This window comes from Pyxicephalus adspersus, chromosome 1 (genome assembly GCF_032062135.1).
Source record: "Pyxicephalus adspersus chromosome 1, UCB_Pads_2.0, whole genome shotgun sequence".
Classification (NCBI taxonomy): Eukaryota; Metazoa; Chordata; class Amphibia; order Anura; family Pyxicephalidae; genus Pyxicephalus; species Pyxicephalus adspersus.
The window spans coordinates 105,017,109-105,033,087 of NC_092858.1; the positions used below are offsets into that span (position 1 = coordinate 105,017,109).

At 37.7% G+C, this 15,979-nt stretch overlaps 1 protein-coding gene across 2 annotated transcripts in view; it reads right to left on the reverse strand.

The window, feature by feature from the left end:
- The window catches only part of ACACA (acetyl-CoA carboxylase alpha), a 195,855-nt gene that overhangs the window by 170,744 nt on the left and 9,132 nt on the right, over positions 1-15,979 (reverse strand). For both annotated transcript variants that reach the window (XM_072422398.1, XM_072422391.1), the window contains exons 4-7: positions 15,479-15,617; positions 14,967-15,076; positions 13,192-13,273; positions 1,178-1,276 (exon numbers count right to left, since the gene is read on the reverse strand). In XM_072422398.1, coding sequence (XP_072278499.1) covers positions 1,178-1,276; positions 13,192-13,273; positions 14,967-15,076; positions 15,479-15,617 — 430 coding nt within the window. The remainder of the gene's footprint in view (positions 1-1,177; positions 1,277-13,191; positions 13,274-14,966; positions 15,077-15,478; positions 15,618-15,979) is intronic.

The window sequence follows — 15,979 nt, forward strand, 5'->3', positions numbered from 1 at the left end:
GATAGTGTTGGAAGGAACCAATGTACTTTTTTCTTCAATAAATTTTTATACAAAAAAGATATGGGAATGGGGATATGGGATCAATACACTCAGGGTATATATATAGTAACAGTCTACATAACTGAGGGCATTTTCCCCAGATTATTTTGGATCCAGTGCAAGCCTGGCAAACTTCTGTTGCACCTATATGTAAATAGGCATACAGTAAATAAACACCCCTCTTTTGTTTTCTTTTTCAAAAAAAAAATTATATATATATATATATATATATATATATATATATATTCATAATATACAAATACAATAACAAGCAGTGTTGTTAGTAAAGAATTTATACTTTATTGTTCCAATTTGGACCTAATATTTTACACATTTTCAATATACTATTAAATACAGACTATTTGATACATCATTACCCCACTCATAGTATTATGACATACAAATCATAAAACAATAATCAATATACTCACCAGACACAACATGGTTTATTACAACTTTGGAATTGTTATATGAGGGCAATATACATGTTGCTACTTTGAATTGTTCTTTTGGATAGTATTATATTTGATTGTATAGTTTTGCAGTATACCATTGTTTAAAGACATTGTTATTTTGACTTATTGTATAGTTTCATTTAGTGCTCTCTACGCATCCCCTGAGGAAGCCTAAGAGTCGAAACGCACCAGGATTGAAGATGCAGTTATTTATATTGCTCTTACACGATTTTAAGTATACTATGTCTAGCATCCCATGCTATTTAATAGGAAGGACCCCCCAAATGATTATACAGTGTTTGTACTGAGTTGTGACAAAATTTTCTTTTATTTTGTTGGATTATCAATACAAACATTTTGTGACAAAAATAAAAATAAAAACCCAACAACATTTGCTATTTTTGCATGTAACAGATATAGACTTACTCTGCTAACAAGGAGTCTTAAAAATCTGCCTACTTTTTCCAAGAAGAACAAAGTGACATTGTCTCTGCGTACCCCTCACCTGTCTTTTTTTGACAATCTGCCCACATCTTCCCCCACCCCTACTTGGGCCCTAAATTTGAAATCATTTTCACCTTACAGTATTTTGTCACTAGTGTTTTGAACATTTTCACAGTACTGTAAATATGATTGGTTATGACTTAAGTACAGATATAAAGAATAAAAAATATATTTCTTACCACTGCCACTCCAGGGAAGTGTAGGGATTCCTGCTGTTTGGGCAACTATTGAAGATGCAATTTTATCTCCTAATGCCCACATTGCTTGACTAGGCGGACCTGAAAAAAAAAAAAAAGAATAAATATAAACCACTGGTTAATTATTGATGATCATGATGTTTTGGAACTGTCCAAAAATTAAAATATTTTTGGAATTTATTGGGGTCCTTTACCCTGCAAAATATAGTAAACCACCCCACATTTACTCCAGCATGGGCACTGTTTGGGATGTTAACGCTAAATAAGGTACGCATTGAACAGGGCCGTAGTAAACATAGCAAAGCAAAAATAATTATCTTACACCAATGGATAAGTCCAGAACCACCCACTCTCAATCTGTTCAAAGAGAAACTGAGATTTGTTTTTCAGATGGATTGGTTGAAAGCATCATTACACAAGGAAAAACAGGTTAGCAGATTTTTTTGAAGTTTGGGAATCCGTTATTGCAATGTTACCAATAGATACCAGGAAACGTATCTCTTCTGCATTCGAACACACCGCATGGTACACATACCAGCTGTTAGACAATGATCCGCCGATAATCATTTATATTTTAATATTTTTATCAAATTTTAACAGAAAAAAAATGTACAACTATATACCAGTTCAGACAAACAGTTTCAATAACCCTGCAACAGTTTAAAAAGGTCCAGTGAAAAATAAAGTGAACCATCCTGAAAGAGCATAAAAAAAACAGTGTTTATAATTACCTCCTGAGCAGCTTACATGACCAAAGTCTGAACCAATACTTCTAGCGAACAACAAGGACAAAACAAGCACGACCAGACAGGACAAGACCAAACAAGACAAGACACCAGGGGAAGAGGAGGGGAAGGAATCGTGGAGAGGGGAACAAACATATTCCCAAATAAAGAAAGCTTTAATTACACAGGTCAACAAAAATAATTTTTGATCAAAAGTCACACCAAACTTATCTAAATCAGTTTTTCGAGCAGATTTTAGAACTGTTTTTCCCTAACACCTACAGTTCCTGAGTTATGAGTACTATTATAGTTAACATTGTACGTGCATGTATTTTGTACTATGTGGCAACCGAGTTTCTGGTATGAATCAAGCAGATTCTGAACTCCTTCCTTGTATGCAGGAGACTTATGGTTGTCCTGGAAATTTTTACACAGCTACTTTAATGCATCCCAAACTTCTAGCTCAGCTGCCAAGATTGTTTGAAAACATCATCCTGCAATTCATCCTACAAGGTACTGAAAACTCATGGAGTTTGATTTATCCATGGCCTTTACAAGGTTCTTCATCAAGCCTAACTTGATATGGAGAGGTGGTAGAAATATTTTATGCGGATAAACCAGAGACAGAAACATGACACTGCTTGTTCTTGGCTTATAGGTATCTCTTGGTAGACAATCACGCTTGACATAATGGTCTCCTGTAGATCGGCTGTCTCACAGGCATAGGAAACAGCAATATTTTGTGAAATCTCCTTGAACTCCCATCAGCAAGCCAATGACCTTTAGATCCCCACAGATGTTCCACTGGGCAATCGGTAAACATGGTTTGGATTTATCATTATGCAGTAAGACTGCTTTCAAGCTTCTTTTATGAATCTATTTGATTGGAGGAATCAATGAAGATACGCCATTCAGATGAAACATGCTCTTGTAACAAACTGGTAAAGAGTTCACTAGTGAAGAATGTTTTCAAGGTGCAATTTTGTTTTCTGTAGTGAGTTACAGTTACACCCTTTGCAAGCAGGTGCTTCTGTTTAAGACTTTGCAAGAAGTTCTGCTTTGTCTTTGGGTAGATTTAGATCATGAACGAGATCATTCAGCTCTGTTTGTGTGGTTCTGGGTTCTGAATCTTCATCGGCCAAGTAGTCAGGATCAGATGATTCAGAGTTGTAATTGGCTGCAAGTCCAGCGCATTTCCTTAGATTTACCTGAGAATCCACTTTTGTTGACGCAGCAAAAATAGCAGTCGATTAGATGGTCTTGTGATTCTCTCCACATCATTGGGATTGCAAATAGCATTGCTGCTTTACACCGATTTAGCCAGTCACGTAGTCCGTTGGAACAATTGGTACAGATGACATGTGGACAGCCAAAATAAAATTTGTATATGTTTTTAAGTTCTATAGTAATTTGGCGATGTTGTGTTTTGGTTGTGAATGAACCACACACGTAACAGAAAATGTCTGGATCATTAAGGCAATTTCCAGCCATGATGACAAATAAAATCAATCGCAGTTAGTGCGGTTTCTAACCTTAGAAAAAGAAAACTTTCGTTAAATGTTGTAAAATGTTAAGGCTATTTATAACGAATTTCATGCAATATATAATTAGCTGCATCACAAAAACTAGACGTGCTAGAAAAAAACTGAACACAGATTTAAATTCCGCATCAAAAATACTACATATACCACATTTAATTATATCTGATGAAAATGACATGTTGACCTGCGTTAGCCATTGAGTGAGATTTATATCTTATCCAAGGGTCCCAGATCCGGTCAAATTTCTCTAATTTGTTTTGAAGTATATGTGTCATCCTGTCATTAACCATAATCCAGTCCATCTTGGCAAAGAATGGACCCAGCACTATTGTATTGGATTTCCATGACTTAGCAAGTGTTATCCAAGCGGCCAGCAGAATCAATTTCAAAAGTTTTAGAGTGGACTTGGAGGCCACCAAATCGCAGTTGCTAAATAAAGCTGGCTCCAGAGAACTCTGAACATTTCTCTCCAAAACCTTAGAGATAATATCAAATATTTCTGTCCAATAATCCTGGGCTACTGGACATATCCACCACATATTTAGCATTGTACCCCTAGTATCACAGCCTCCAAAGCACAAAGGGGAGGTAGAGGGATGACATTTAGTGAGTCTCTCTGGTACCAGATACAACCTTAAAAGCACTTTATTGTTTGCCTCCACCAGGGCGGAGTTAAGCAAAATTTTGGAAAGCAGGTACGCAATTTCACTCCACTCCTCCCTGGATAAAGATATCCCCAAATCATCCTCCCATACACACATATGTTTTAGTTTTTGCGAAGAAGTCATAATTATATTATAATAATATGGAATTTTGACCTTTCATGGCGGCCAGGGATCTGCACAAGCTTTCAAATGCAGTAGGTCTCAGTGGGCGAGGAGCTAGCCAAATCTTGGAACTTACAAAGGACCAGATTTGCCGACAGCGAAAATATTCGCGACTTGGCAGTTCCATCTTACTAACCAGATATTCAAAACTGGAAATAGCACGAACATTTATAAAATCATGAATTCCCTCAAACCCTTGCTCAATCCACCAGGTAAATCTATCAAGATCTCTGCCAGAAGTGAACTCTAGGTTATTCCAAAGGGGTGTGAGGGGGACATGGCCCGATCATAGTACCAGGTTAGACCAGTATTTATCCCATATCTGAAGAGAATGACATAGCGGGGGGCAACTTCTGAGTTTCTTAGGAATCCACATCAAGGATTCAATATTACCCAATAAAACTGCTGACTCTATTCTCTATCTATTCATTGTGGCCTAATACCTCGTATCGTGGAATGTTAAAATTGTGAGATTTAGGCAGCTATGTAATAGTGATGGGAGAGAGGGACCCCCAAGCCCCCTTGTGAATGAAGGGCCAGCATGGTCTTCCTCTGGATCCTACTCCGTTTGCTCCCCCAAATAAAGTCAATAATTCTGCATGGAAGGGACAAACACTGTGGGTAGCACTAGGATGGTGAGATTGCGAAAAAAGTATAGGATACGTGCTAAGATATTCATCTTGACAGCCGCTATCTGGCCTAGTCAAGATGGAGGGGCAGAAGACCAGGTTTTCAAATCTGAGTAAATATTTTTAAGTAAGGGAGTATAACTGGCCTGAAACAAGGACAGATAAACTGGAGTTAGTTGTATCCCCAGATATTGTAAGGAGTTCTCCTCCCAGTAGAGATCGAAATTATCTTTGACCAGAGAGAGTTGATGTAGAATATAGATGGATTTAGAACGATTTACATGTAGACCAGAAAGAGATTGTCCAATATTCTAGAGAGGTTAGGCAGTGTAATATGAAGGGAAGAAAAATACATGAGAACATTGTCAGCGAATAATGCACATTTATGTCCCCACCCGCCACACCAGACCCCCCTAATATTCTGGTCATCCCAAATAGCTATTGCCAAAAGTTCGATAGCAAGAACAAATAAAAGTGTGTAACAGCAATATCAAATCTATGGTGCACCTCATCTGATCAGGGGCCTGTCTGTGCAGCATGAATCCTACCTGGTCCGGATGGATATAAGCTCTCAAAAAAGCTCTCATCAATTTCAGGTCACAATTGATTAATAAAATTGGTCTATAAATGGCTATATCCAAAGGGTTTTTACCCGGTTTAGGGATGACACTAATGAAGGCATGATTCGCTTACAAAGGGAGGGGATTACCCTCTCGTAAATATTTGTAGTACTCAACCAAATGTGGAATTAATTGAGAACTAAAGGTTTTGTAGTATACATAGGAGAATCCATCCAGACCAGGGGATCACTACTAGATTTCAGCCACTTGAATGCTTTAAGGGCTTCCTCACTAGTGAAGGGTTTCTCCAATATCTGCACGTTTAGTCTTAAACTTTGGCATATCAATTCCCCTGAAAAAGCTTCCAATGCACCTTGGGATGCATTTTGCGGTTTACCATAGCGGGAGTTGTAAAAGTCTTGAAAAGCCGCAAGAACTTTCTCTGGATTTTGGGTAAGTTTACCATCTTTCCTTTTTATCTTTGGGAGAGCTTACAATTTGGGTCTAGGGTTTAGTTTACTAACTATCTCCCAGGTTTATCATCCCAAGTGTAGCATTCATAGGCTGCCCACATCAGAAATTTCTCAGCTTTGGTGGTGAGCAACATATTGAGTTTGGTGCGTAGAGATTATATTTGAGGACGGGTCAAGTAGACTCTTGTTGAGTTTCCACCTGAAACCGCCCTGTGAACGCCGTAGACGTTTTTTGCTATCACATCCAGTTTTTAACGATACAGGGTACCCTCTATTTTTGTCAAAAAACATTTTGACAACAAATTTTTCAACAAATTTTACATACAAATGAAAAAATAATGAATTAAAACTTGAATTTAAATTTGTTTTGTTCATACAAAGAATTTATTGTTACTCCATGACATTATAACATTTGAAAATAATCGGGTAGGGGGTTAAGGTAAAAATGTACGCTTATAGTTTTCCTGGAGTGTTCAGTGTTAGGACAACCCCGCCAGATGCTCCAACAATAGTCAGCCATCATATGTACATCCCATCTACCCCGATACCGTCCTTCCATCATTCACCTTGCTCATCACTGACTGCACCAAGGTTTTCCAGGAAGTTAGAAAGATGGCTATGCAGAAAATGCACCTCAATGCTCATATTGTAACCAAGCATTTTGTAGCTCTCCAAGAATTTCTGGACAATTTCTGTGTAATTATTTGCTTGTGTGTTTTCAAGAAAGTCCTTGACAATGGCTTTGAATGATAACCAAGCATTCTTTTCAACTTCTAACATTGTCCTGATGAAATGTTCATCTTTGATGAGCTGGCGAATTTGTGAATCATCAAACACACTGGCCTTTATTTTTTCAAATGACAGGCTAGGAAATGCCAAAATGAGGTACTTGAAACAGTCTCCTTCACAGTTTTATAGTAGGTTAGGTTGAAAAAAAGACATAAGTCTATCAAGGACAACCACTAGGGAAATACACATATCCCAGGTATAAAACCCTACAAGATAGAGTTGGTCCAGAGGAAGGCAAAAAAACGCTGGTACAATTTGCTTCAACAGGGGGAAAAAATTCCTTCTTGATTCCATGAGGCAATCGGATATTCCCTGAATCAACAGTCTGTTATCTTTACTTTAAATACTTAATTTTCAGTTATATTCTGTGCTTCTAGAAAAGCATCCAGCTTTTTCTTAAATCAATCTATAGTGGTTGCTGAAACTACTCTCTGAGGGAGCCAATTCCAAATTTTCACAGACTTTACAGTGAAGAATCCCTTCCTTATCCGGAGCTTAAACTTCTTTTCCTCCAGACGCAGTCTGTCCAGTGCCCTCTTGTTCTTTGTAATGATCTCAACGTGAATAATTGGGAAGAGAGTGCTCTATATGAACCATTTATATATTTATACAGGGTGATCATATCCCCGCTTAAACTTTGAAGCCACATAGGTTTAAGAGGCTAAAATTAAAACCTATTACCCATTGTAATATATTTTTCAGTGTGCTTTTGTAGAATGGACTTGAAACATTCCTATTTCCTTTCTGTGTTCTTTGAGGACAATATTGTCTCCCAGTCCAAGTCACAAAGAGCCGTCCCTTATAAATGAAAATTTGCGCTCTTAAAATTAAATGTTTTTGTTTTCTGTTTTTGCTTTCTGTTTACAATTAAATGAAATCATATTATGGTCACTGCTACCAAGATTCTTTTTATTATGCACATTTGTTATAAGCTCTGTATTGTTAGAAAGAACTAGGTCAAGCAGAGTATCTTTTCTAGTTGGGGCTTCTATAAACTGTACCAAAAAATGATCTTAATTTCACAAATTTCCTCCCTTTTGCTGTTCCTGTAGTGGCATTACTCCAGTCAATGTCAGGGTAGTTGAAATCTCACATGATTAAAGCACTTCCATATTTTGCTGCTTTTATACTATCTGTGCTAATAGTTAATTCTCCATTTCTTCCTCAGCTCTGAGGGGCCTATAGCAGACTCCAATAATTAATTGTTTTATGCATCCTCCACATTCCACTCTAACTGTAAGTATCCCATTACCATGAGCAACCCCCAGTGATCTACCACAATAAGCTTAAAAATTTCCACCTTGAGAGAGTTATAGTAGTAAAAGGCTTTGGTACTTTAGTTGGAGAATTAAGCCCTTGCATATTGTGTGTCAAAATCACCAAAGGTGGAGAATCTTTAGAATCTACCACTGTAGGGACAACCATCAATCAAATAGTAGGGCAGAAGGAGCTGAGCGCAGCTCCCAACAACTCTGGGAACCAGGGGGGAAAAAGGGAAAAACATCAGGGAAGACACCAGTAACAACAACAAACAGAGAACAAGGACAAAAAACATGTAAGTAGCCATTTTGTAAGACAAAAGATTCCAGGGTCTCAGACCAACCCTTTCCCCACAACCCAAATTAAGGGCGAACGAGAATGATCAGCCAGAGCCCCCCAGGCACATCGTACATATCTTTGTCCCAAAACCATGAGGAGACACGGGCAGGGGTTGATATCAAGACCATCCCTCTCTAGCTCTTTTTCAAGGAAAGAGGGCATGTATTGCCCCCTCCAGCTCTCCCGGTCCTCTTTCTATAAAAAAAAAAGAGCAACCTGAGCAATGTAACATTCTAGAAATTAGATAAACAACGGTGTGTTCTAATGGACTCAGGGAAGCTATTGGACTCGACAGCAACAGCAACCAGTAAGGGTAAGCAACACTAAAAGATCTCAAACAGGTATTGCATTATCAAGAAAAGGCACATCAATACTTTTGAAATAATGTTGTAGCAGAGGTAAACAGCAATGTCCTTTAGGAATGTCCAAGGGTGTCTTGCATTGGACGTCCAGCTTAAGGGACATATGTACATTAGTCACTTCCGTTGTAACAGCCAGATAAAGTATGAGGGGGTGCTGAGAAATTCCTGGCTTTGCCAAGAAAGAAGAGAGCCTGAGTTATGAAATAACACATTTGTTCAACATATTCCCCCCTGCGATTGATGCACTTGGTACAGCATAGTTCCAGCTTTTCTACACCGTTCAAATAAAAGTCCTTTGGTTGGGCCGTAAACCAGCTCTCAGCAGCATCTTTGACGTCAGAAATGTCCTCAAAACAATGCCCCTTCAGGTGTTTCTTCAAATTCAGGAACAGCTAATAGTCGGAAGGGGACAGGTCAGGTGAGTAGGGGGAAAGGTTTCCAATTGGAAACCCAGGCTGTTCAATTTGGCAGCTACAACGTTGGACGTGTGCGCAGGTGCATTGTCCTGCAAAAAAAGGATCCCTTTGATCAACTTTCCACAGCGTTTCGTTATAATTGCCTCCTTCAGGTGGTCCAGGAGGTTAGCATAATACTGTCTGGTGATACTAGAGCCCTGAGGTTGGTAGTCCACCAACAGAATACCGATGTCGGTCAAAAAATACCATTATTTTTTTGGCCGATTTCTGGGTTCGGAACTTCTTCGGCCACGGGGACCCACTGTGGCACCATTCCTTTGACTGTTCCTTGATTTCAGGATCAGAGATGTGAAGCCAGGTTTCATCCTCAAGTCACTAACCTAGCCAAAAAGTCTTGTGCAGCTTCAAAATAGGCCACACTCATTTTTCTATTTCACCTGGAAGGGGGAAAAGCCAGGAACTTCTCAGCACCCCCTCGTATGATCTTCAGGGCCGTAATAAAATACTCAGACACTTCCATCATAAAAAACAGATGAAGTATGATATTCAAAAAGGTAATGACCAAACAATCGTTTTCATCAGGATAGGAGAAAACCCCTAATGGCATGATCCTCTAAGGACAGCTTGTGAACCCCTTTGGTGCCCCAATTGGCTTTTTGCCACAGAAGACACAGTGATGGTTGAGCTCCATCTAGTGACCCTGAGCAGAGGAAAATAACAAATCAAGCTCACGTAATAACTTTTCGCCTTCATCAAAAGTGGTGAAGGTATAATTCTTTCCCTGTAGTTGAAAGACCAAGCGTAAAGAGAAGGCCCATCGATATCCTAAATTGTAAGGACAGGAGAGACTGGAGAAGAGGTTTCAAAGCTCTTCTGCGTTGTATAGTAAATGGAGAAAGATCTGAATATATTTGAACCAGAACACCTTCCAGGATAACGGACTCATACCCCCTGGAGGCTTTCATAAAGGCTTCTTAGGTGGAATAATAGTGAGGCTTTACAAATATGTCTCTGGGGGGTTTATCTGTTTTAGGAGCCACTTAAGCCCTGTGGGCTCTGTCAATTTCAAGGTGTGGGTCAGGAACATCAGGCAGCATATCTCTGAACATCTTTAAAAGACTCAGGTAGGCCCCAAATGCGAAAATTGGAGTGCCTAGAATGATTTTCCAAGTCGTCTATTTTATGGTGTAGCTCCTCCATTTAATTTTCTAATACTGATATCCGATTTGTGTTTTGTGAGACTCTAGTAGCAGTATTGTCCAGATTTTGTTTAATTTCTTCCAGTCTATTTCCAAGCCCTTGTAGTTGTAATTGAGGCAGAGGTCTTGGCCAGCTCAGCTTGTAACACTGCTGCAAATGTGTAAGCAATCTGGACTCCCCCTCAGAAAGTGTGGTCGGTGAAGCAGGAGGTATATCATCTTGAGCAAGAATACTAAAAACCTGTTCCCCTTGGGGACATAGATGGAGTAGCTGGGTGGAATAAGGCTCTCTCTGGAGTCGATACTGGGTGAACTGGGACGGATTGCCTGGGCAAAGACCTGTGAGGCAGTGTCCATGTTTTTTGGATCAGGGGAGCAAGAGCCTGGCAGAGAGATTTCCGGGATGCCGTAGGAGGAACTCTTTTCCAAACCCTTGTTTTAATATCTCAGCTCCTACCTGGTCCTGCGGCCATTTTAACTTGAGGCAGCGGGGTCTGAGATCAGGAAACCCAATCTTTTAGCTTGCCTGCCATTTTTTCCGACCATATCCTTCGGGTGAGTGCGATCCTGGGAGGTTCCCCCGTCTGGTGAGCCGCAGCAGCTGCTGAGTCTGCAAGAATGAGGCCAGGTACAGATCTAGAGGGGAGCCGAGCCGTCTGACAACAGCCATAGACACCGGCGCATGCCCACTCACCGATAATCATTTAAACTGTAAAATTGAGACCGCCCACAGGTTATATAATTATGGAAACAAAAGCTGGTAAAGGGAACATAAATATATATATTTATATACTTTAAGTTTGATCTCGTGAACATGATAAACGATAGTTCAGTATGTCTGTTTGAGATATGTGTATGGTTGAAATATGACTGTATTATCAATTGTCGAAACTCTAGGCTCTGTATTTTTATGGTTGTTACCTATGCTTTCTTACAAAAAAAAAAATATGAATTAAAAAAAAAAAATTATAGGTTTCACAACAAAATAGAGCGAAAAAAGTATTGAACACATCAACATTTTTTATATCAGATCAAATTAATAACAGTTGCTTTATTCCTAATTTATTCCTAATTGATGGCCTATAAAAAAAAGAACTTTCTCATTACCAAGGTATCACTCAAAAAGCATGGATGTCACTGCACATGCTATGTTTTGAAGAGAAATGGCACTGCAGATCACCCAAAAAACACCATACCAAAAGGGAGATTATGGTGAGAGAATATGGTACAGGCAGACTTCATATAATTGAAGAAAGGATATATTGAGAAATGTACAGGGACATAATTGATAACAATCTGCTGCCATTCACCAAGATGCTGAAGATGAAACAAGAGTGGGCATTTCAGCAAGACAATGATCCTAAACACACAGCCAAGGAAACTCGCATTTGGTTTCAGAGAAAGAAAATAAAGCTGTTAGAATAGCCCAGTAAATCACCCAACTTGAATCCAAATGAAAATCTATGAAAAGAACTAAAGATCAAAGTACATAGAAGAGGTCTCCACGACCTTAAAGATTTGAAGATAGTTTGTGGAAGAATATGCCAATCAAATATATGTTATCAAATATGAAAATCACACCAAATAGTTTCGTCTAGAATAGTTCCGAAGCTGTCATTACCAACAAAGTCTTTTCTACTAAATAATTTTTCAGTAAGTGTGTTCCCTGTGCCATTCCACTTTATTACACATAAATTATGGAGTTATTTATATGTGTGGATTACATTAACCTTCCGGGGCGGTGGCAGTATTTTTAATTGTACTGCTTTTATATTTAAAAATACTATTTTTTTTTTTTTTTATACATAGTATTCATACTGCTAGGGAGGTTAAAAACTTCAGACTAGCAAACTGAAATCTTGTTTATTTGAGGAGCCATAAAGAAGCTCTCCCATCCCTTCCACCACTGTGTTATCAAGTCACTTGACAGCAAAGTAGGTAGTTAGTCCATAAAGATATAATATACATTTTTTTAACCTTCAAGGAGAAAAATGTCCCAATAGAAAAAAATGGTATAGGGACATAAAATATTTAAATAGCAAATCAAAGGCTTATTAGGATCAGAATGTTCTTCATTAGCATCCAAGTGTTTCCTCACATAATAGTCTTAATAGTCAACCAGAATAATTTCTGTAAATGTGACACTTTCACATATTCATATATTTCACTTGCACAAAAACCTATTGGATCATACTGGGCTGTCGAGACAGGTATAGTGTAAAAGAAAGAGAACATTTAAAACAAGACTGTAGGATGTGCTACAACTAGTGCTTTATTGGAAAATGTAAATAAAAAATAATTAGGAAAAAAAATGTGTTAGGAAATGGAGCAGCAAGCATGTGTGCTCCCCGGTCTATAAAAAAGGACAAGGTTTTCCCACAAGGGAAAAGCACAAAAAAAGCATGTAGCTTCTTGTTAAAAACCAGACCCAAACCTGCCCTTTGCCTACAACGTGACCCCTCTATTGTGGGGGTCTGCAAGCTGGGAGACTATTTGAAATCTTGAAGCCCCCAGTACATTTGCACCCTCCCCCTGGGGAATGAGTACAGTTCTATAAAGGGTTAAAATAAAAGCCCTTAAGAATAATGGGCAAAAAAAAAGATTAGACACACACTGTGAATGTTTCCATAACATCCTCTATATATAAAAATAAAAACCTATATAATTGCAAAAATTTTGAAAATATTGTTGATCAAAAAAGTTGTAGAAATACATATATGTGGGCCAAGTATGATTTCCCCATAGACTAACATTGAGGTCTCAAAAAAAAAAAAAAAAAATCAAAAGGTTTTATGTTTATTTTTCTAAAGGCAACATAATAGAGAAACAATTTATTTACTTTTCCTCTAAAAAAAAATGTCATTGCTAGTTCTTACCCATAAATGCAATTCCGTTCTTGTGAAGTAATTCAGGCAGTTTTGGATTCTCTGAAGCATGTCCCCATCCAGCCCATACAGCCTAAAAAAAAAACAAAATTTGTTTCAGCAGCATTAACTATCCAGCTATGTATAAAGGCTTGTTTCTGGATCATTTTCCTATTGTACTAACCAATGATTCTAATATAAATGGATGAAGGATGAAGGAGTACCGTATATACCCGAGTATAAGCCGACTTTTTCAGCACCCAAAATGTGCTGAAAAAGTCACCCTTGGCTTATACTCAAGTCAGCTGCCTACTCGCCACACTCAGGGTAGTTAAACCCATGGAAAACAATAAATAAAGCGTTTACCTGATCCGCCGCTGTCCTCAATTGTCCTTCGCGTCTTCTTCCTTCCTCCAGCCGGCGTTCTCAGCACTCAAAGAGTCACCGGGAGTTCCCGGTGACGTTAAGCGTGCAGATGTTTCGTTTGAGGCAGAAAAATTTAAATCTATTTGTATTGCATTCGATACAAAATAACTGTATTATATGCAATACAGTAGATTTATATGTGTAAAAGCGGTACATTGTTTTTTACAGTATATTATAACAGTATGAGTATAATATTTATTTATTTATTTTTTTTTTTTTTTTAAAGTATTATTTTGACATGATTTTGTGTTTCAAACTTTATTATACTCCTACTATTATATTACACTGGAAAATAAATAATAAGTTACTAATCATATATTATTCATCTGATAAATTATTATTACTACACAGTATTTATATAGCGCCATCATAACACACAGTGCTGTACAAAGTCAATAGTCAAGTCACTAACTGTCCCTTCAAAGGGGCTCATAGTCTAATGTCCCTACCATAGTCATAGGTCATTAATGCAGTCCAAGGTCAATTTTTGGGGGGAAGCCAATTAACCTAACTTAAAAAATAAAGAAGTGAAATTTACTTGTAGAAGTGAAACTTGCCAGTAGCAGCAACATTTCCCACCCTCGGCCTATACTCGAGTCAATCAATTTTTCCTGTTTTCCAAGGTAAAAATAGGTACCTCAGCTTATACTCGGATCAACTTATACTCAAGTATATACCGTAAGTTGCCATAGGTTACTACGTAATGCTTCTCTTGACCTTTTCAATATATGAAACCCACCATTAAAGAAAGATATAGAACATTATATTCTAAAATATGAAATTTTTCAGCTGCCTTGCCGATTCTGACTACAGCACTTTAAGTAACAAACCTGGAACATGAAATATGGAATATGAAAGTTTTAAATTCCTGCTGGCCCCATTTGCAGCATACCTATTTTGGTCAGAAGTCAGAATTAAGCCAACCAATCAGGTCATTGGGAGTTAGAAGACGTTCCGCTACATATTCCTCCAATTTTAAATTTTGCAGGGAAAAGCACAGACTGATGTGTTTTGACTTTCCATAAATGAATCTATATGTTTAAACTTTTGAATTTTTAAAAAATCAACCTGAAATGTGCTTTTAAACTTTTCTGGAACACGTTTCAAAGAAAAGTCGCAAAAAATGTTTTGCTCCTGCGTGATGCAGGGATTAGGGGTTCTCAAATCATCAACAGATGTAAGTGGCGTGGACGGGTGCACTTCCCCAGTGACTGGAAGAAAATATACAGAATGGAAGATTTACATTTAATTCTACTCCTACACCAGAAGCACTAAAAATACCCTGTGGATTAACCACAATATTTTTATTGATACTAATCAAATCAGCTATTGTGAATAATTTTAAAGAAATGTTTTATTACCTGTACAGGAATTCTTTTAGCAATATCAAGAATAAGCTCTACATTTGCGTAATTATTGTTGTTTGGTCCTCCAGGTACAGGTACATAATGATCAGCCATCTTGATGTATTCTGTAAAAAATAAATGCATAAAAATCTGAATCACTGAATGCTATTAGGGTTTGTGGCATGAAAATGTATTCTACAAAGAGAATCATGCTTTCATTTTAATTGCTGTACATTTCTGTATATTTATGTAGAATAATATATTGTACTACAACAAAAACCTGTGGTAACAATTACCAAGTAAAATTTGCCTGTCTACGAAGGCTTACTCAGGTTTTCCTGGACCAATTTGCAACATAATCATAAGATACAATAAATCTTAGCTAGAGAAGCTCAAGGTCAGAGGATATTCTGTGTGATGTGATGATGTGGAAAGTTGGAGAAAATAACCACATTCCAATAAAGGGGGACATTTTTCAGATATCCTTTTTAAATTCAAACCATGGGATATTAGCAAATACCACTAACCTGCATTTGCTTTCAGGTCCTCAGGTGTCACCATGACAACAAAACGTATCGCCCTTTCATTTCTGAACATCTCATAGGACCATCGTCTGATTGAACGCATGCATTTTACTGCTGCAATTCCATTGTTGGCTATAAGTACCTGTTACAAAGTAAATAAAAATAAATTTGTTCACTTTTAAGTAATCACAGGATGATAACCATTCCAGTAAAGGACCTTCCAAAAATGAGCCCAGAAGGAAGTGCCCTTCTATTGGTCTATATTTATTCATACTACTTGAAATTCTTGAGACCTAAATCAGGATGGATGTTATATTCCTGAAATTTGTTTGGTTTGGCCAGGGATTAAAGATGTGGTCCTTAAGTGCTTCTAGTTTTCACATTTTGATTAAGTAAGCAGAAAACACAAGTAACTTTGGAAATTTGTAGAATATATGCTTTTACGAATTTGGAAGGCATTATTTCTAATAAATTATGAATTTAGCAGATATTAGACATAGAAAC